Here is a 20,455-nt window from a genome sequence, read left to right as displayed (position 1 = left end):
TAGCGTGGCTCTAATGAGACAGAATGTCACTGATCTTGTGCTGAACTGTCGAGTATCGACGCTACGGATGGGAACTGTCAAAGCTTGCCATCTGTGACAGAGCTTGGCATATTCCATTTGCAAGGTAGAGCATGCTCAATAGACTGTTTTTAAACAAATGGTCCATTTCTTGATTAGAGCTCTGTGTTCTGCTACTGTGGAAGACTTTATATTAGAGTGAAACTTTGGGTTTTTTTCCTTTTTTTTCTTTTTCTTTCTTCCCCTCGCTCCCCCCCCCCCCTCCCTTTTTTTTTTTTTTTTTTTTTTTTCTGGGGTAAGCTCATTAGGAAATGAAAATGTTACTAATTCTCAATCCAGTGCCTGCAATCCTTTTAACCGTGGCCTATCAGGTTTTTGAGGAAAGCTGGGGGGAACCGATCTTGTGTTTATTCTCCTTCTTCCCCTGGTTGTCCTAAGGCAGTTGGTCCAAGGCTACTGCTTCCTCCGGGCTTTTACCTGATTTTAAGTAATGAGAGATGCAGAATGATACTGTAGAAGGATAGAGAAACACAAATTAAAAAAAAGTCTTGGATCCCATGAAGCGGGGCCACGTGCGGGTGGGATGAAAGCATGGAGATGGTTGAGAGAGCGGGGCAGCCAGGCTCCCATGAGCAGCCCTGCAAAGTGCCCTGCGAGGAGTCCAGCGCTGCTTATCATTCCAAAATATGCTTTGTTGCTTTTTATTTCCTCCTTCCCTGGCAGACCACACAGGGCTTGTTCTGAAGAACATTTTCACTAATCTGATCAGGCAGCCAAATACGCCGGGAAAACTGCTTTAATGATCCCACTAATTACCTCAAGTCAATATGAACTGTATTATTAGACTGAGGGAAAATATTCCATTAGGTCTCCCCCTTGGGAGTTTCTCCGCTTTGTGATGTCACCGGAGCCTTCGCCCTCTCGCTTGTAATTAATTTTATTTACACACGCAGGCACGCACAAGGTCACACCTGCACAACCGGAGCTGGCCGGGGAGCGAGTGGCACTCAGGCTTAATCAGATCTGTCATAATTACCATTCTGCATGTTTCTGACACACGCTGTGAAATATTTCAATTTAACTGCCGCTACCAGCACAACCAGATGTAGTGTGAGTGTGGCTGCATTGGAAATATTATTCCTCAGGATAAACTCTCTCCTCCTCCTTTTTCCTCCCACCCCCTCTCCCTTTTACAGCTAATGTGGCACAGAAGCTGATGTATCCTGTAAATCTTGAATGCAGCGCTAGATTGATAACAGCAGATTAGACAGTTTAACCACAAACAGCTTGTTCATTTTTCACAAATGAAAACCACATGTGGTGTAACTAAAATTTCAGGCTCTTTTTTTTTTTTTTTCTTTTTTCTTTTTTTTCCCCCTTTGGTTGTTGTTTCCTTTTGTATGTGTGTTGAGGTCTGCCTTGCACTGCAAAGCAGTGAAATAAAAGGGTAAACATATAGGGGTGAAGAAATGCTGCTTTCTTTGGAGATTATTTCTCCACAACCTTTATTAAAAACCTTCCTTGCTTTGGCAAAGACATTGGATATTACACAGGGGGTTTGCCTCTCACTCTGACTTTCTAATCTCTGTTTTTTATGCCCACTTATTAAAGAAGTCATCCTACTGTGCTATTTTTCAGAATAACATGCCAGCAAACACCTCGCTAACCAAAAATGGAGCCTTCACTGCCACCTGAATTTAGTGCAAATAAAATCCTCTGCCCAAGTTTTTCTCCATGAATTTTGACTCTGCACTAACTCTTCTATTTACCTCCTCCTCTGGGAAAAAGATGCTGCTTTTTAAAGAATTGTCAAAGTAGTGAGAATTTTGGCAAAGAGAAAATTGATTTGTTTTATTGAAAACATTCTGGTATTTCTAGTGGAAACAGATTATGATTAGTTTTTATGAATTTTATGAAAATGAAAATGTTGCCTTTGAATTGATAACTTTTTTTCAGATTTTTATTTTATTTTATTTTATTTTTTGGTTCAGCTTTTCAACTCCCCCACTTTAAGCAGCCTTCAATACTTAGTAAGGATTTTTAAAACCATTTCCCCTTTAGTAGAACACCATTGGCTAGTTTTTCTACACAAAGAAAACAATTAGAGAGTTTTGATAGAAAGTTCTACCAATCCTTACAGCAGGGAAAAAACATAAGTGTGGAGTGCAACTGAATGGATTCCCCAAAAGACTCTGCAGGTATTGTCAGACAGGATGAGTGGTGCAGCACAGCTGACAGAAATTCATCAAACGTAACCTGTACAATCATAAAGTTGTAAACAAACTTCCAGAGGAGGTTTGAAATAAGTGGCTGCAGTCAGAGATCATTTTGTCCATTGCCAGTTACTTGTGATGTGGTGGCAGTATTGAAAGCACATGAGATGGTTAGTTGAAAAAAGGTATGCCGGGGCTTTGATGGCACAATTTGCAGAGGAGAGTTTGGCTACCCACACACCCTGCAGCCTGGTCACAGAGCAGGAAACCTCTGTAAGGGAAGTAGGAGCCCCAGAAGTGTCCTGACTGCAGATGTTTGCAAAATAAGTCAGGAGGGAAGGAAGGACTCACAGGAGATGAGGTCACACAGAACGTGAACTGTCAGGTTTCTCTTAAGGGTCCAGAAATCCAGTTTTCGTTTCTTTGAATCTTTAATTTCTAATTTCCCTTTCCTAGGTAGAGGTGTTTTGGTTCCTGCTCTCCAGATGCATGAATCAGCTCCTCCTCAGGCAGCACCTGCTGTCTGCCTGACAAGAGGTGCTGTTTCTGGCAGGATGGATTTCCTTAATCTCTCTTCCTGCTTTTAATATCCTCACCTTCTGTTTTGTTTTCCTCTTCACCTTCACTCCTCCAGCTAGCTCTCCTCTTAGCCTTTCTTTGACTTCCTATCCCATTCATCTCCCATCTACGCTCTCATCATTTTCTTGGTTTTCTACCAGTCCTTCTCCCCTGTTTCACTACTGTCCCCCATTATATAGCTGCAGATAGGGCATCCCACATGCATCCCCACTCCTTCATTCCTCAGATTGCCTGTGCAGTAGGCAGGCCACTGATCCTCTGAAGGGGCTTCTGAGGGTTCAGTATGTTGGGTTTTTAACATGAGGAAACTAAAGCATTTAAAAACAAGCTAAACAGGAAACGGCGGGGGAAATTTCGTCCTGAGAAACAGAGCACTACAAAACATGCCACTGCAGAGATAAAGGCATCTTCTGCAAACAGCAGCACTCTGAGAAACAATTTGCTAAACAAGTGACCAGTTGAAATTCAGGAGAAGAGCTGCTGGGCTAAGGGAGAAGTAAGGAAGAGTAGAAGTGTGTTTTCTCCCTTATCATTACACCACGTAATTCAAAATATTCAACACCCCAAAGAATGTGACAGGATTGTGAGGTAAATGATGAGGAAAGAGGCAACAATTTAATGTAGATAATTTCTAATTTAACTACTTCTGACAGTTTGTCAGAAATGGACAGAAATGGACTATGTCCTTTTTCAATTTCCTCAAATTTTACTTCTAAGTCAAACTTCATAGTTTTTGGTTTGAATTACTCCAACTACTGGTATATAATGAGAAGACTAGGAAATTGGGGGGGTTAAAAATCAAATTTCCAAATATTTATATAATTTTGCATCTTCCAAATTTTATTTGGAATTCATATAGCTATTCCATGGTTTTCTTACTTTTATTCTTGTACAGCATCAAGTTCGCTTGCTACAGGATGGCATTTGAGAAGACATTTCAGGATATTTGTGAAGTAAGGGTGCTTGGTCTGAGAGGCCCAAGCAGAATTCCCTGATGTTTTGGACCTCAGCTGAGCAAAATTTGCACAAGCATCACTTGCATCTGTGGATTTACTTAGGTGACTGGTGTTAGTTATATATGAGGGTGCTTAGCATCTCTAGTGTAATATGCATAATGGTATATAATGCTATTTAAATAAAAAGTTATTTTAAAAGGGCTTAAATTAGCCCAGTGAAAAAAAAGCCTGACACTCAGCACTGTGCTTCCCAGAGAGCTTATTCTTTGTGGCTGCTCTAGTCCCCAGCATGGGGACAAGCCACCTGATATTGCCCTGCTGTTAGCTCCCAGCCACAGCCAGGAGGATCAAACCCTTCACTCCAATTTCCCTTTGCTCCAGCTTTCCTGTACTTTTAAGCTGGTGCCCCAAGCAACTACTCTACAATTTGGGGGATTTTAGCTTTCCAAGGGCTTTGCTGCTTTTATTTTTCCATGTGTGACGTATTTGTTTCTGTTGGCTTCTTTCTCATTCACCTAGGTTTCTGTCTTTCACAGGTGATTTTTAAACATTTTTAAAAATGCATTGAGGTATTGGACACCCTTAGTTTTCTGACCATTTTGTGGTTAACAAAATATGGAAAGTTAGGGGCAAGTTTGGTTTCAGTGTTTTTAGGACCCCGTCGCTTTTGACATGATCAGTGCATTGCTTGTTGTTCACAACAGGTCTGGACCCTCAGGATCCAGCTAAGCTGCAAGAGAAATGTTAAAAGAAATCTTCTCTATGTATTTAAATGCTGAATTAAAAATATAGAGGAAAAGATTTAGGACCTAAAAGTGTGCGGAGATGCATGAGGAGCACTTTTGAGACATGTTTTTTGGACTGACGCGTCTCATGAACCATGCGGTTCCTCAGTGCATAGCGGATCTTCCTATGATCCAAAATGAATTCTGGAAAGAAAAAGACATATGATGAGGAGCCACAGATTTAAATTACTCCCTCTGGGAAATTATAAGCTTAAAAAAGAAATAAATCTAACAACGTGATGTGCACATGTTTAAAGTAATTGCGGAAGTGACACTTTGGCCCTACGGCCTTTTAACCAGAGGTCTTTCCCCCAAAGCAAATGTTAAATCTCCATAAGCAACATAATAATAAACATTTGCAGTTCAGCTGTAAATTGATAGTACTAAAAAAGATTTTTAAAACTGCCAGGCTCTTTCTGTTAAAGACTCTTCTCTAGCTAAACTGTAAATATAGCTTCCATGCAAAAATTGATTGCACATTTAAGAATAAATAAATATGGGCTATTAAGGGTCATGGTTGGATTTAGGGTTGTATTTACTTTCAAGGGAAGCATTGGTATTGCAGTGAAATCAGTACTTCTTCCTACTTAAATGAAAGATAAAGGGCCATATATTACCAGTCACCCTCTGTGAAACCTACTGACCCATTTTATGTGCCTATACCATAAAAAGTAATGTACCAGACTAAGACTGACTTATTTAATAATTAGCAGTTTTTTCTTCCGTGTGGGTTTTTTTTAATATATATTTCTTTTTTTTATTATTATTATTGTGAAGTCCATTTTCATCCTGCATATTTTGTGGTTACGATGCCAGTTGGATTATGTGTGTGTGCAAAAGGATGGATATAAAGTAGAGGAAGGCAGAACGAAGCTTCACCCATAGTTTTTGCATCTATTACTTTTTCCCTTCTCTTTACATATGAATGTAGTTGCATTTTATGTAAGATTTTCAAAGGAATGCATATTATGTTTTTGATTAGAGCTTGTGCCTATCATTGCTAGGCAATTGAAGGCAATACTGTAGAAAAGATACATTTGAACAAGGGGAAAGAGAGGTGGAGGAGGCTGAGAGCAGAGAAACCGAACTTGGGAGAAGCCCTTAATTTAGTTTATTAATTCCTTCTGAACACAACTAAAAAGTAATGATATTTATGTTTTCAGCCAGTTTTAGAGTTAGCGGGTTAGGAATGTTCTGTTTTTTTCTTCCCGTGAGCTGCTGGTACATCTCAAGTGTTCATACCCGGGGACCACACATACCAGCTTTGATACAGCTTCAGCCCTTAAGCCGACAAGTTTTTCCATAGTGCTGGCTCTCAGCCATGCACCAGGTCTCTGCATAGGGAGAGGTCTGATCCGACAGACAAGATTGCAGGAGCAGGGCAACCAGCTCTCTAGATCATTTTGTTTCTGTACTTGTTTGCTGCCTGTCACTGAATTTTACAGGTTGCTTTAGCAAGTTGCCTTTTTAAAATATTGTTTTTATTTTTATTTTTTTAATTTTGTTTGGTTGTTTACAATAGAAGGACATCTTTAATTTGTAAGTGCTGCAGCTAGAGAAGAGAAAAGGCAGGGGGAAGGAGAGACATTAGGAATCCTTTTCCCCTAAAATATCACCCCAAAGAATTGCAATGAAATGCTGTCAGCATCACTTCTGGCAACTCGGTCAGTTTTTTTCTTCCCAATCCAGGGAAAAGGTAGAGGTAACATGTAGACAGATGGTGCAGCTGAATAATAGGTTGGATAAGAAATTTAAGGAAACGGCATAATCTGTTTCTTCAAAGAAAGTTTTTCCTGCTAGTGAAGTTTACCTTTCTTCTGAAAAGCCCTATGCGGTTGTGGGGTTTTCAGTTTGTTTGTTTTACTAAATCTCATCTATTACGATGGCAGATACAGATTTACTTAAAATTCACATCTGGCTTCCCCTTTCAGTGTTCTAGTAATGAAAGCCAATAGAAGAGATAAACCAGAAATAGCTGGAGATAAAGGACAGCTTCAGGTTTCAAACTTTCTCTGATTTAGCAGAATGCTCAAAGGCAAAGCTTGAAACTTAGAACTGATTATTATGAATAAAATAATAAAGCAAACGTATTTCTGGGGACATTTATTTTCACTTTAGGCCACGTTTCAAGAAGAGGCATTCTTATTCTACCAGCTCTTCTCATCTGGATCAGGCTGAACAGCAGCTTTTGCTTCTTGAATTACAAGCACAGTTTTGTGAGCAAAACAGAGAAATCTCAAACTATTTAACGCTCATGGCAGCTTTCAAAATGTCTTGAAAGTGTGAAATCAGTTCACACAGAAACCAGTTCTTAAAAGTACTTGAAAAGATAAGCTAAAATGAAAAGCTTTTCAATAACAGATATGTTGTTCACTATCAAAACCTAGTAAGCCTGATAGATTATTATTTTTCCTTAAAATTTTGTGAACTTATCTAGTGGTCTTTCTTCTAACAGACTTCATCTCATCTGGAAAACATACATGTCTACTTGGCTTTGAGTAGGGGATAACCAGAACAACTTCAGAAGTTTAGTCAAAAAAGAAATCTGTAGTCAGAATAAATTCTCCCGCAGTCAGGAAATTCCAGAAGAATATTTCAGGTTAAAAAGGACCACTCTGATCATCTGGACTTGTGCCCATGTCCGAACCCACAGGCATTTCACCCAGAAAGAAGTCAGATTTCAGTAATGTCAGCCTGAAAATGAAATGCTCCACTCATAGACTACATTATGGGTTGTCTGCTGTCTTTTTCTAGATAAGCTAATGTAGAGCAAACCACGTTTTCATTATAAACTAAAATAGAGTCCATTGCTACTTATTTCTTTTATTTCTTTGTACTGAAACAATGTGTGCATGTTTTGCTTCACAGTGCCATAGGCAGGAGCTTCTGTATTCCGAACTCTGAATTTTTGATCTTGTTGAACACTGTGAGAAATCTCGGTTGAAGGGTTTAATGTGTTTTCCAATCAATGCGTAGGGGAAATTTGGCCTTATCAGTTTAAATGCTGGAGATCCTTCATTGCATTATGGAAGAATCTTTGCTAAGCAGAGATTATTCTTAAGAACTTCATAACATTTAAAGGTTAATATGTTAGGTAAAGAACAATATCTTAAGACAAACATTTTTATTACAGGACATGAAGGGATAGTTCTGATTAAATTACATGATTATTTGAATGGGAAGGAAGACAAAGTGCATCATTTCTTGCCCTCAACTTTAATGCCTTTAATCAAATAATGACCTTCTGGAAATAGTTAATTTTAAGCATTTGGAAAGATCAATACCACTTTGCCACCAAAAAATGGCCCAGATGATGAAATTTGATGTATTTAAAGTACCATTTCACCCTTTTAACCTAGTAAATAATTTAAAATGCTTTCAGTACTTCTATGCTACCATTATGTATCTCGTTCGAAGTATTATGACTTTTCCAAAAGCAACCTTTCTCTACAATGAACAGCTTACAAGTTAATACTGAAGCCTAAGACTATATGCATATATTGTAGTGGTGATGTTTTTTTTAGTCTTTTTTTCTTCTCTTTTATGCATGGATTCTGTTCTGAAAAGAAATGGAAATATCTATGATGAACACAGCTATTTGGAACAAAACTGAGATTTGTAAAGCAAGTTGGATGGCTTTTGAAGGGAAAAAGTCAATATTTTAAGTTTAGTTCATGAGTTCTTTTCCTTTGTTTTGTCTCTAAGCTTTTGTGTTAAAGGTGAAGGATTTGGGTTGCTCAGACAATTAAGAGCCCATTTTACCAAGTGTAATTTCATATCTGTGTTCTATAAACTGGAGTGCCTTCAGCATTGTAAATAAAAAAATTGCCCTCTATTTAGCATGTTTGTGGGCAGATTAAAAACAGTCTTCATTAGCATAAGTAACACTTACAGATTCTTTTAAAAGTAGAAAATTATTTGCTGAATGATAAATTGCTAGCTTTATAGTTAGTCGCTGAAAATGTGCTCATTCAAAATGCCTACTTTAGTTTAGTCTACAATACTCAATTTTTTGAGTTCGAAGTACTGTTTAATGGATTAGTCTTTGTTCACAGTAGATGCTGAAATGCAATTCAACTTTCTGCTAAAATGTTTGTATCAAACACCTCCCTATTTAGACTGATTTCTTCTAACGCCATATATTTTTATTATACTATATGCCCCAGAGAATGATACAAAATAATGTCAGATATGCTATACCAAAGAAAAGCTGTTCACATTTTAGTATTGATAGTGAAAAATGTTTTGCCTTCTTGAATTCAAATTACAGCTCTTTTTTAAAACGTTTGATTCTTTGTTAGTTTTTTGTAACAAATATTAAACATTTGGCAAATGATCATCGCTATAGCAAATTCACCAAACAAAAGAGTTCAGTTGCTCCACCGTAGAGTCCTTTCTTTCTGGACTTGTTTATTGCTGTCTTGGAAAGCTTTGCCCAGAAAGCATTTTTCGTGCTGGTAATGCTACCCTCTTTGATCTAGTTAGAATTGGTATCTACACCTTAAGTGCAGATTTCAATTATCTTTTTTTTTTCTTTCTTGTTTAGTAAGAAAGATATTGGAATGCAAGAATAGTTTTTTAGACACTGCATGACAGAGCAGAACATTTTATTTAAACAAAGCTCAGCTCAGACTGAATAAAATAACATTTGGATACATAGATAAAATGCATGTATGCTTTAAAATAAGGGTGCTCATGGGTCGTGCAGACTCTAATGCTTGGCAGTTATCCTCTTTGCGCTTTTCCTGCATTAGTTTGGCAGTTCAGCTTTCACACATTTTTTTTCCTTTAATGTCTTCTGTTTCTTTGCTAAATCCCTATCAGAAAACCAGACAGAAGACTCTTATTTATTTTAAATATCTTAGGTTTAGCATCTTTTTTTTTTTTTCACCATTTTCTTGCTTACTGTAGCAAGACCTTTGCAGATGGTACTTGGTTACTTGAAAGTGCATAACAGTATTTTCTTTGTAGCAGATGGATTTAAGACTTTTAGTTCCCAATAAATGTAGGTTTACAATACATAACTTTACAGGATTTGTGTTGTATATAACAGGTTTGAACATATTATCTCAGAATTCATCTGCATGGCATTTTCAGTTTATCCAGGGCCTATGCCAGTATTTTAAGTAATAGGGAGAGCATAGTGATTGATAGCAGCTAAAGGCGTGATTTTGAATAGAAACAAAGGTTTTAGAACAGAAGGTGTCAAATTAAACTTTGTCAGTTTGAAAAGTAGTAACATCCTGAAAGTTCTGCAAACATATTTACATGTGGCTAATGTTTATATTTTGCTTTGTACTCTCTTTATATTCAGTGTAATGTTGCCTGGCAAATTTACTGTGTTTTAAAATCAAGGTTTTTCCCAATGTCATTGCAGAGTTTTGGGGGTTTGCCTTATTGCATAAATATATATGCCTAATTATTTTAAGGCATTTTTAATGATGTGCTGCTTGCTAAGGAAGCTGGTTGTCATCGAATTTGAGTTATAAATATTTTGTTGTTACTTTAGTGTCCTTTCTACTTCTTTAAGATTATAAAAACATGAAAAAATACAGTTGTCCGGGCTCTCCTTCAGAATAAATTTTCTTAATTAGATAGAAATTGCTCTAAACTTGCAGGTGTGGAAGAGGAGAAAAATCGGCCTTGTTAGGTCCATTTGTGAATTAAACTACAGTGCTTCATTCTTCTATAGATCAAATAGAGGCAAAAGATACAAATTTTGCAGAACTTAAAATTCAGCATTAGAAGAGTCTGTATCATTAGTTTTCCTCAAAGTTACAAAAACGTTTTGTACATTTTCATTTAGCTGACTTTTATGAATGAGCTTTATGTTCAATAGAGAAGTCTGAACACAAATTAAATTAAACACAAGAAAACATCCTGGAGTAAAGTTTTCACCCTTTTAACTAAATAAATCTCCAGAGTTTCTGTTACTGCACATTCACCATCTCTTCTAAGATTATTTGTGATATCAACTTTTACAGGCATTTTCAGAAATGAATGAAGTCCAAAAAAATTACTTACTTCCTTGCTTTTAAAAGAATTCACTCTATCATTTCCCTGTTGCCCATCACATATTTCATCAGAATAATTGTTTACTTCTTCAGCAATATGAAGAACAGAGTGGAAAAGAGACATTTTATTAGAGTAGCAGTCTATTCTGCACACCGTCAGAAGCAACTGTCTTCAGAATCTGAAAATCAGTGTTTTTGTGAAAGGCTGGCAGAGATTTACTTAATCTTACAGTTCATCAAATCTTTTTTAGATAAAGAATTAGATGCAATTTTTTAGTGCAAAGGCTAATAGAAAAGTATTGGAAATGTAATGTTAGTCATCAGCAACTAGTAAAATTAAGAACTGATCTAGTAAGCGTAGAAACATAGAAAAGACGATATGAGGAGAAGGAATTTCTTAGTTAACAAAATGTTGTGAAATATATTTAATCAGCATAAGCCGTGATTGCTTAGGATTTATTTTATTACTGATCACTTAAAAAGAGTTTCCATTGTCCTTTTCAAAAAGAGCATCTGGGATTCCCGTGGTCACCAGACAAAAGAAATGCAGTTTCTAAATGTGTGGTGCAGTTTCTTCTTAGGTCTGTGAGTATACCTTAAAGAGGTGTTGTCGGAGGGGACAACTTTTTCACCTGATTGCTGTGGCTGCTCTGCTTTTTGTTTCATCACAACTGGAAAGAGGACAAACAGATTTAATGTGAAGCAGTACAGACTCCAGACAACCGAACGACTATTTTTTTCTCCTTCACGGCAGACCTTCTCCTTTTTAATTAAAAATTTTATAACCACATTTCAATTAAAATATTTCAATTTTGTTATCTTCATCTTCCCCCCTCTTTCTCCAGTAAACCACCTACGCTCTCTGATTGCACCTTTTAACTTGCTACAGAAAGCTAGTAGTCATATGTTTATTCCCTTGGAAGGATGGCAGGGAGAGAACCACTGCAGCATGTGGATATTGTTAGGGGCATGGAGGGTTTGTGAGTTAACTTGCTAACACATCCCATGGATCCTTATAATGTAGAGGGAGAATTCATGGACATTTACTCCTGTTTTGGAAACATACCGTATGGTTCCATCTGGGACAGCCTGTATATTTTTTTAGAATAGCATTTGGCCACATTTCTCAATCAACTTTTTAAACCTGGGGTTAATACCCAGCATATGCATGACCAAAAACTATAGTCTGCCCCATTCCTGGTTTGGGCCCTACTCAGATTTTTGCCTTCAGATATTGCCAATATTTGTCCTTTATGCTATCTCTGTTTCTTGGGGGCATATTCTCCTGTCATTTGTTCACTTTTCCACTTTTATGCAATAGCATATACTTGAAATTTTTATACACACCTCACTAAATATGTTCTCATACAGTATGAACGCATTAAGATTATTTGTTTACTTTCATCTCTTCCTGTCACGGCAATATTTTTACACTGCATTTATTAACTGCTAGCTAAAGATATGAATGTCTTCAGGAAAATGACGTATCTATATTGTATCTATGTATCTATTGTATCTAGTAGTAAACTAGTCTGGATAAACCATTTTTCAACTACCAGTACATGTAAGAAGGATCTAAAAGCTTCTGTACATTTATATTATTTGTTGATTCAATAAAATGTCACATTATCTTTCCCACAGCATTAAGAAGTAAAATTGCACAGACCTAGTTTTGAAAACAGATCCTGGAAGCTAAAAGGAAGAAATATGCAGGTTGCATGCATGTAATAGTTTGTTTCAAAATTTTAATATACAAAAATATGCTGATGATGCACACTGTGCTTCATAGCTTGTTTCCCAAAAAATAGCTGGTTTAGGATTGGTGTGCTTTTAGGCATCTTGCTGTTTGGTGACCTGGAAAAGGTATGAAGGGTAAGTCAAAAACATGAGGTTCCTTCATGTCCCCCTCAAGCCCTATGCAAAAATGTGAGACTGTTTTTTTCAGGGTCTATGAGAAAAATACTGAAACAGATAATAATTTTCAAATAAATTTACCTGCAGAGGCATTTCTACTCATGGTAGATAGGAACACAATATTACTTTCCTGCATCTCATCAAATAATTTTTCTCTTTTAAAAGGACTTTAGGGAATTCCACTATCGTTATGATTTACATCAGGCAGCTCTGCGGTCAAAGCAGGTACCAAGAGTACTTTCTTATCTAGAGAAGTAGCACCAGTGTTTAAAAACTGCTCAGCAGCTGATTAACCAGCTACTGAAACAGTGTTGGTGCTCTCCAATGGATAAACAGAGGAAAACTGGCAATAGACAAGAGTATATAGCATCAGGGGATGTGTAGGGGAGGAGAGGATGGAAGATTCTACCTTGATCAATGGGTTTGTTGAACAAAGAGCACTGTGGTGTGGGACCAAGTAAAATGTGCTTTCCAAAATGCTTGCGGCTTGCAGGGGTCTGTGCAGTAGGGTGGCAGTCTCGGTGTGTTGATGTTTGTTTCACATCCAACATTTACAGGGAAAGCTGTGACTTTCTGGAGGAGAAGGTGAGACAATGCAGTGCTGCTCAAGTTTGCATTTCACCTTCACTTGCCCCTTGCAAGGCAAGGAAAAACTAATGTTTTGCTGGTGTTATCTTCAAGGGATGGCTCTGTGAGCTGTTACGTTGGAAAGAAGATCCCTCACCAGAGAACAGGACCCTCTGGGAGAATCTCTCCATGATCCGAAGGTTCCTCAGTCTTCCTCAGCCTGAACGCGATGCCATTTATGAACAAGAAAGCAATGCAGTTCATCACCATGGTGACAGGCCTTCCCACATTATCCATGTGCCAGCAGAACAGATTCAGGTTAGTTTACCTTGGCCAATCCAGCAGAGCACTAAGTAAATAATGCTTTAAACATAGCAAAGGAAATTAGTGTTTCTTTCCTCCTGGCCAGGCTAACTACGGGTCTCCTGGTAAGTGATAACAGCATACTGCCGTCTGCCACTTGAATTAAAAGATGAGTTGGTGACCACACAGACTTTTTCTTTCAGTTTGGGTTTTTCCAAGCGTGTGTGACAAAGCAGCTTGGGCATAGCCGTGTGTGGACAGAACAAGCCTCCTGTGTTAGCTGCCTCTGCTAGGTGGGCCTCATGACCACAAGAGAGGGATGCTCAGAGCTCAGCTGAGCAGGAGGAGGTTATTGAGCTGCTGATGAAAACTTGGCTTAGCATTCAGCAGCTGATCACCCTAGGTTGGAGTGAGGGAAGGGGACTTGGTTCCTCAGCCTGTTTTAACCCCAGCTGAACCTGGGATGAGTCAATGTTTGTTTGTTTTTCCTTCAGAGCCCCTCTCCCACCACCCTTGGGAAAGGAGAGCATAGAGGCGCTTTCTTACCAGGCCTGGTGACCGCTGGACCTTGGCTGGGTGCTGCTCCGCAGGTGAGCTGGCACAAGGGCAATGTGCCAGGGAGAGAACTGAGGGCTTGCAGGACCCATACACTCAGCCTGGAGAGGCCAAGCCCTTGGCTCGCCCAGGCACCGCGGGACTGGGAGCGCAGACAGCCACCTGCTAAATATTGTAGGTCAAACCTGGAACAGCTTGCCCAGAGAAGCTAGGGATGCCCCGTCCCTGGAGGTATTCAAGGCCAGGTTAGATGCCCTATCTAGTCTGATCTAGTATGTGGCAACCCTGTCTACAACAGAGGACTTGGAACTGGATGGCTTTTAAGGTCCTTTCCAAACCCAAGCCATGCTGTAATTGTATGATCTGCAGCTCTCTGAGTTGAAGGCTCTTTAATCCCTTCTCATGAAGACCTGAGGTCAGCTTTTTAGCTGCTCCCTGTTACAGGGCAGATATTGCCCCTGTTTTTCAGAGTTCTCAACCTCAGCTGAGACCTTGATATACTATTTGTATCACCTGTGCAGAAAAATACTTAGAGAACTAGGGAGGATAAAGTTATCTCACAGGCAGAAACAACACAATTGTATATTAAAGATAAAGCAAACTGAATAAGACAATCCCTTAGGATATCAAGTACTAACATAATCGTGAAAGCCTGGAAACTTGCTGTTTGATTTAGCAAAAAGAGAGAAAGATCTATATTAAGTAATAAAACAGCATTTGTTTGGAAATGTACATTGTTTTTAATAAAATGGCTTATTAAAGGGATAAAAGGAGAAGCTTATGCACAGGATAAACACTGTATCACTATGCTACTTACCTAGATTTTCCTGCCTTATTGATAAAAGTTTTGTGTTTGATCTCACAAATATTATTCCATAAGCAATTTCACTGTAATCTCTTAATGTGACTTGTAAGTGAAAGGGTTGGGGGACTGGGCCTGAGTCTTGTCTGTTTTCTACTGCACTCTAATTGTTGAAGATGCATAAATATGTAGCTAAGACACAAGTTTTCAAACTGTGTATACAAACCCTCCAGTCTTGTAAGAATTTAACATGCTGGGAGTAGTCTTGAATCTCTCTGGGTTTGAAGCTTTGAATGGGGCTGCTCACAGACCATAAAACATGAAAGAATGTGAATAAGGATGAGACAAGAGCCCAGATTCCATCAGTGTTTGTGTCACACAATAACAGGATCTCTTCAAACAGAGACTGCTGATATAGGTGTTGAGACTACACGAAGTCTCCACAAGCACAAGTAGCACTGCAAAATGAAACTTCCAATCCAATATTTATACTACCCCTACTATATCTTGTGCTACCTGAGGTCTGCAAGTGAGCTGCAACCAAAAGCTCTGGAACCACTTCTGACACACAAAAAATTGTCGAGGGAAGAGTCACAAAGGGAAATGAAAAGTGGTGATAGCAACTGCTTGTTTTGCTGCTGTTGTTTATTAATAATAACTAGTGGTTTGTACCATATGACAAGAAATTTGCTGACCCAAAATATCTACTAACCAGTGCTTCCTGTGCTGCAGAGCTAAAGAATTGTCAACAAAAACAGTAGCTGATAAATTTACTTTTGATTTTAAACATGATCTTATAATGTACTATACTCCAGCAGTGGATGAGAAAAACATTTCTGTCTCTAGGGCTCAGTGCCTCACCTTTTAAGAATGTTTCTGAATCCATGCTTGCAAAACTTCATTTTAAGCTGTTGTTAATTATTTACATCATGATTTGCTTTATCTTATTCTTCTGTTGTGCATACTGGCTCATTTTTATTGCTTCAGTTTTTGGAATGCAGCATGTTCCCTTCTAATAATAATAGTGCAACTTATTTAAAGCTTTGCATCTTAGTGCTTTATAAATATTAACCGAATAATCCCCAGCACAAACACTGCAGTAGGTAAACATATTTGTTCCCTGTTTGTATGTCGGGATCCTTGAATGCAAGCAAGACAGACCCTCTCCGTGTCCACAGGCAAGATGGACCAGTGCCAGCCTGGGAAATAACGAGTTGCTGTCTCCTGATCTCTTTGTCCTTGTGAAGACTGGGTTTGGCAGAGTGGTTTTAAGCACTTCCAGCTCTCACAGTCTGTAGTAGTGCTTGCAAGTTTGGGGAGGCTTCAGCAGCTGCTCAGCTCAGTTTGGTGGTGGGATATTTCCACACTTAGCTATAAAGCTCCTCCCTTGATCTCCCCTATCCCTCACCCTAGCCATTGCTAGAGATTTGCAGCCCTTGCTTTTGGGCAGCAGCTGCTGTTGCTGGCAGAGCTCCTGTGTGTTTGCCCTCATCTGGCACTTTTCTGACTTTGCCCTTGCTACAGTTCTGACTAAGCTGGTCAAGTTAATCCTACACTATGTCACCTACTTAGCATTTTGTCTTGTCTGCACTTGACTCGTGAAGCACGTTCATTAAAGTGTGTCAGCTTAACTATACCAGTGACACGTCATCAGCGTTTCCAGCCAGACAAAGCCAGGGTGCCACAGCTCTGCCCGCATCCTGACAGTCTTTTATCCCAGTCTCTGCTTACACACATGCAGATACATGCAAGGTATGCAGAGGGTTACTAATTCTCATTTATTTGGGGTTCACCGTACTATCATCAGTAATGAGCCCTTTGTTTTGTTTTCCTTCACCTTACCAAGCAGTTGCCTATAGCTTTGCAATTGTTCCCCTGGATTTTCATGGTAACACAAAATGCTACCAAGAATATGTGTACAAAAAAAAAATTAATTTTGTGCTTTGTCTTGCAGCAGCAACAGCAGCAGCAGCAACAGCAACAACAGCAGCAACAGCAACAGCAACCGGGTCCCAGACTCCCCCCAAGGCAACCGACAGTAGCATCACCAGCTGAATCTGAGGATGAAAATCGTCAGAAACCCCGGCCACGAACAAAGATTTCTGTTGAAGCCCTAGGGATCCTACAGAGTTTCATACAAGACGTGGGCCTGTATCCTGATGAAGAAGCAATCCAGACTCTCTCTGCTCAGCTTGACCTGCCCAAGTACACCATCATCAAGTTCTTTCAGAACCAGCGGTATTATCTCAAACACCATGGAAAGCTGAAGGACAATTCTGGGCTGGAGGTAGATGTTGCAGAATACAAGGAGGAAGAGTTGCTCAAGGATTTAGAAGAAAGCATCCAAGACAAAAATGCGAACACGCTTTTTTCAGTTAAACTAGAAGAAGAGTTATCGGTAGAAGGGAACACAGAGATTAATGCTGAATTGAAAGACTGATCTAAAAGTATTATTTTCTTTCAACAGTGCCACTGGTATTTACTAATGAAATGAAAAATTCCATCTTGCGTTCTGTCAAAAACCTTTATTATTCATTGTTTGGCCAATGAATCTTCCAAAACTTGCACAAAAGTTGAAAAAAGGATAATGCAGACTGCACTAGATGTTTTACTCTGTTTTACAAACTGCTTCGCAGCAACAGATGAAGCGTTGAGGATTGTTTGATATTAATTTGTGTTCACTGGATACACTGTGAGTGTACCCAATAAGCATGATACCAGTGATTTTGATTCTGGAGCCTTCAGACAAGCATTACAACTTTTGTGATTTACTGTTTTTTGTTTTCATTATGTTCTTGTTTTTAATTATTACTGTAGCACTCCACACTTGATCTTTGGAAACTCACATTTATTTAAAAAAAAATAAAATAAAAAGAGTTTGTTACTCTTGTTCTATTGTATGTTACAAAAGAACTATAGACTGTGGAATGCAGTTTAAAGAAAACATATGCCAACAAATGCCTTGTATTATATGGCACTGCCGTAATTCAGATTTGTTTTCTTTTGGAAATAAAGGTCACTGTATTTTTTTTTTCCATTCTCATTGTTACATGGTTTTAAAGAAAATGAAAAAGAAAATGTGAAACACAATTTAGTCCTCATTATTTATTTGTAGATCCTGCAGCATCATGTTGTAATTAATTTTTTTGGAAGTTTCCGTTAAATGTAATATTGCTTCTCTTGTTATCATACTGATTTTTTTTTTCTATTTATAAATGTATTTTGATGGGCAGTAAAACAAAGTGTCTTAAAAGTTTTAAATAGAGAAAATGTGCTTTACACAGTTGCCTATAAAAAGTGCTCTATGTTATCCAAGCAATTCATACTATAAGCTTCACTCTTATTGTTGTATGCAATTTTTACTATCATGCAAATAAGCTTAGGTAAATAAAACTAATAGATCACCTTAGAAACTTATGCAATTAATGTGAAAATAATTGATGTTTGCAATGTGTCTTCCTTTGGTTTACAATCAATTTTAAAGCTACAGCTGTATAAATTTTCTGTATAAAGGTGTATTTCTTTTTTATGAGTTTATTGCTATGAAAACACCAGTTATTTTGTTACAGCTGGCTGTTTTTATAAGTGTATCACAATTTTCTTTATGCAGAAATGTTCTGACTAGGAGTGGTTATTGACTGTAACTACACAATTAAAATTGTTTGTATGGTATGATACGGCAGGGTTTGTCTGCGTATGTGTATGACTGTGAGGAATATAGCTTGTTCTTAGTACACACTGTACCTTCTTGTCACTACTTTGAAGATGACATTTCAATTGTTCTCCTTTAAAATCATGAGCAGATTTTTTTTAATGACCTTCTTAATACTTGAATATAGATAACATACTTCAAAAAGAAATACAGTTTGGTTATGAAAATCATAACCTGTCTTCTGTAGGTTTAAAAACTTGCCTGCCCAACAGAGATAGCAGGATATTATTGAGTCAAAAGGCTATCAGGCATAAACATATTTACAGTTCCTGGCAGTAATGCACTTATAATGGATACAGCTGGTTTTCTTTTACACTAGAATTATGCTAACACTATTCCTTGCACTAATGTATAAACATTAAAAAAAAAAAATCATTAATAGTCACAAAGTACGTAGGAAAGATGGGCTTTGCACATTGCAGTGCCCTTCTAAGCAAGATTATTTTAAACAATCACTAATAATGTTCTTGATTAAGGCATCACGACTGGTGAGTTTTGAATGTATGCAAAGTCAAAGTCTGCAGCTAAAGGTTGGAGTTATGCACGTGCTGTTGTTCTCCATTCCTAGGGGGGGAAATGCTATGTTCAGTGACATGGTCACTGGATCCAGGTGTGCTGTGGCACATGCTGTGCAAGCAGAGCTGACTTGTGGGACAGTGCCACCAGCATCCTAAGGGTGTCTGAAGAGCCAAGCACCACTCCCCAAAGGGCTGCTTGACATGGGAAAATAAAAGTGAAATCACTTTTAAACTGATGCATGTGCATATCCAGGATAGAAGGGAAAGAAAACACTTTCCTGGAGTATGCTCCTCTTCACGCTAAAAGCTAATACACGCAGCATTCCTACTAGCAGAAATGAGGCAACAAATCCAATATTCTATAAAAGCGTAAGAAGAAATATTTACAAAATTTTCTTTCCTATTTTGAAAGCAATTTCTTTTTATCCTTTTAAGTTTTATGGGTGCTGAAGTAGAGGCCATGATTATTATAGCTGTTTCTTTTCCATTATCTTTGCTTTTACTTGTCCTAGCCTAACTGAGGTTACCTTCCAAGTCAACTGACTTGTGAAGTCATATATTACCTCCATAGGGGTTTGGATCCTGGTAGGTGGGTAGAAAGCATGCTTTTATCTTGGCCTGAGTGACCAAAAGCATCTTTGTTAAATCCTTAGCACTATCTTCAAAGGTGATGCAGATATTAAGGATGCTGTTATGCGGATGCAGGAGGTTTATGCTGTTAGGAGTTAAGCTACTACAAGCATATGTCACCTTGACTCATGGACTGGAGAGACTACCTCAAAAATACCTTATGTCCTTTTCTGTTCCTTTTTCTCACCATCTGGCATAATCCTGTCAACAAACTTTTAATTTCTGCAGAGATTAAGAAATCAGCCTTGATTTCTGAAACAAAGAAATTTCTTTATAAATGCAACATGAACTGAGAGCTGAAAAGACAATTTATTGGGAAGTGAGTAAAGCTCACTGCTGAGTAGGACTTCGCCAGGAGTATATGAAAAGAGTATTTTGTATGGACATAGGGAAGTGTAAGGAAATAACAGTGCTTACTAGGAATAAAATTTAAGCTGTGAATAAAGCCAAATGCCTAAAAAGGAGGAACCTGAGTGCTGAGCAGGGCTCACAGGGCTTAGCTTTTACTGTAAAACTGAAGTATTGACAGTGTTTTGTGGTTTTACCACAAAAAGTGGAGTATTTTTACTCCCCATTGATTCTTATTAATCTATATTTAAGTGATAAGATTCATGCAGATATGCTGGAGTCTCCAATGAGTGTTTTTCAAGTCAGAAATAAAAGAGAGGGTCCAGATTCCAAGAGGGCCATGGCTTGAGGGCACTTAGATGCCCCAGGCGTGGGTTGTTTGTCATTGTGAAGTGACAAACTTCACAGTGCCCTACACTATGGGATTTCTTGAGCTCTGTTTTGCATCACTATATTAAATTGGTCAGATGATGTAATGTCCAGGTTTTAAAGGAAATTATTTAAAAGGTTAAAAATGATCTAAAAGGATAAAAAGTTTCAG

General features: G+C 38.2%; 1 protein-coding gene across 9 annotated transcripts in view; it reads left to right on the top strand.

The window, feature by feature from the left end:
* Positions 1 to 18,383, top strand: part of SATB1 (SATB homeobox 1) — a 90,777-nt gene extending 72,394 nt beyond the window's left edge. For 6 of the 9 annotated variants that reach the window (XM_052693065.1, XM_052693068.1, XM_052693066.1 and 3 more), the window contains 3 exons: positions 13,161 to 13,364; positions 13,844 to 13,939; positions 16,661 to 18,383. In XM_052693065.1, the coding sequence (XP_052549025.1) occupies positions 13,161 to 13,364; positions 13,844 to 13,939; positions 16,661 to 17,146 (786 nt within the window). In that variant the 3' untranslated portion in view covers positions 17,147 to 18,383. The remainder of the gene's footprint in view (positions 1 to 13,160; positions 13,365 to 13,843; positions 13,940 to 16,660) is intronic. The other 3 variants (XM_052693069.1, XM_052693072.1, XM_052693071.1) reach the window with 3 other exon arrangements.
* The last annotated feature ends 2,072 nt before the right edge of the window (positions 18,384 to 20,455 follow it).

Source organism: Tympanuchus pallidicinctus, unplaced genomic scaffold (assembly GCF_026119805.1).
Source record: "Tympanuchus pallidicinctus isolate F22 unplaced genomic scaffold, pur_lepc_1.0 scaffold3, whole genome shotgun sequence".
NCBI lineage: Eukaryota > Metazoa > Chordata > Aves > Galliformes > Phasianidae > Tympanuchus > Tympanuchus pallidicinctus.
This window is presented reverse-complemented; position numbering and strand designations above follow the sequence as displayed.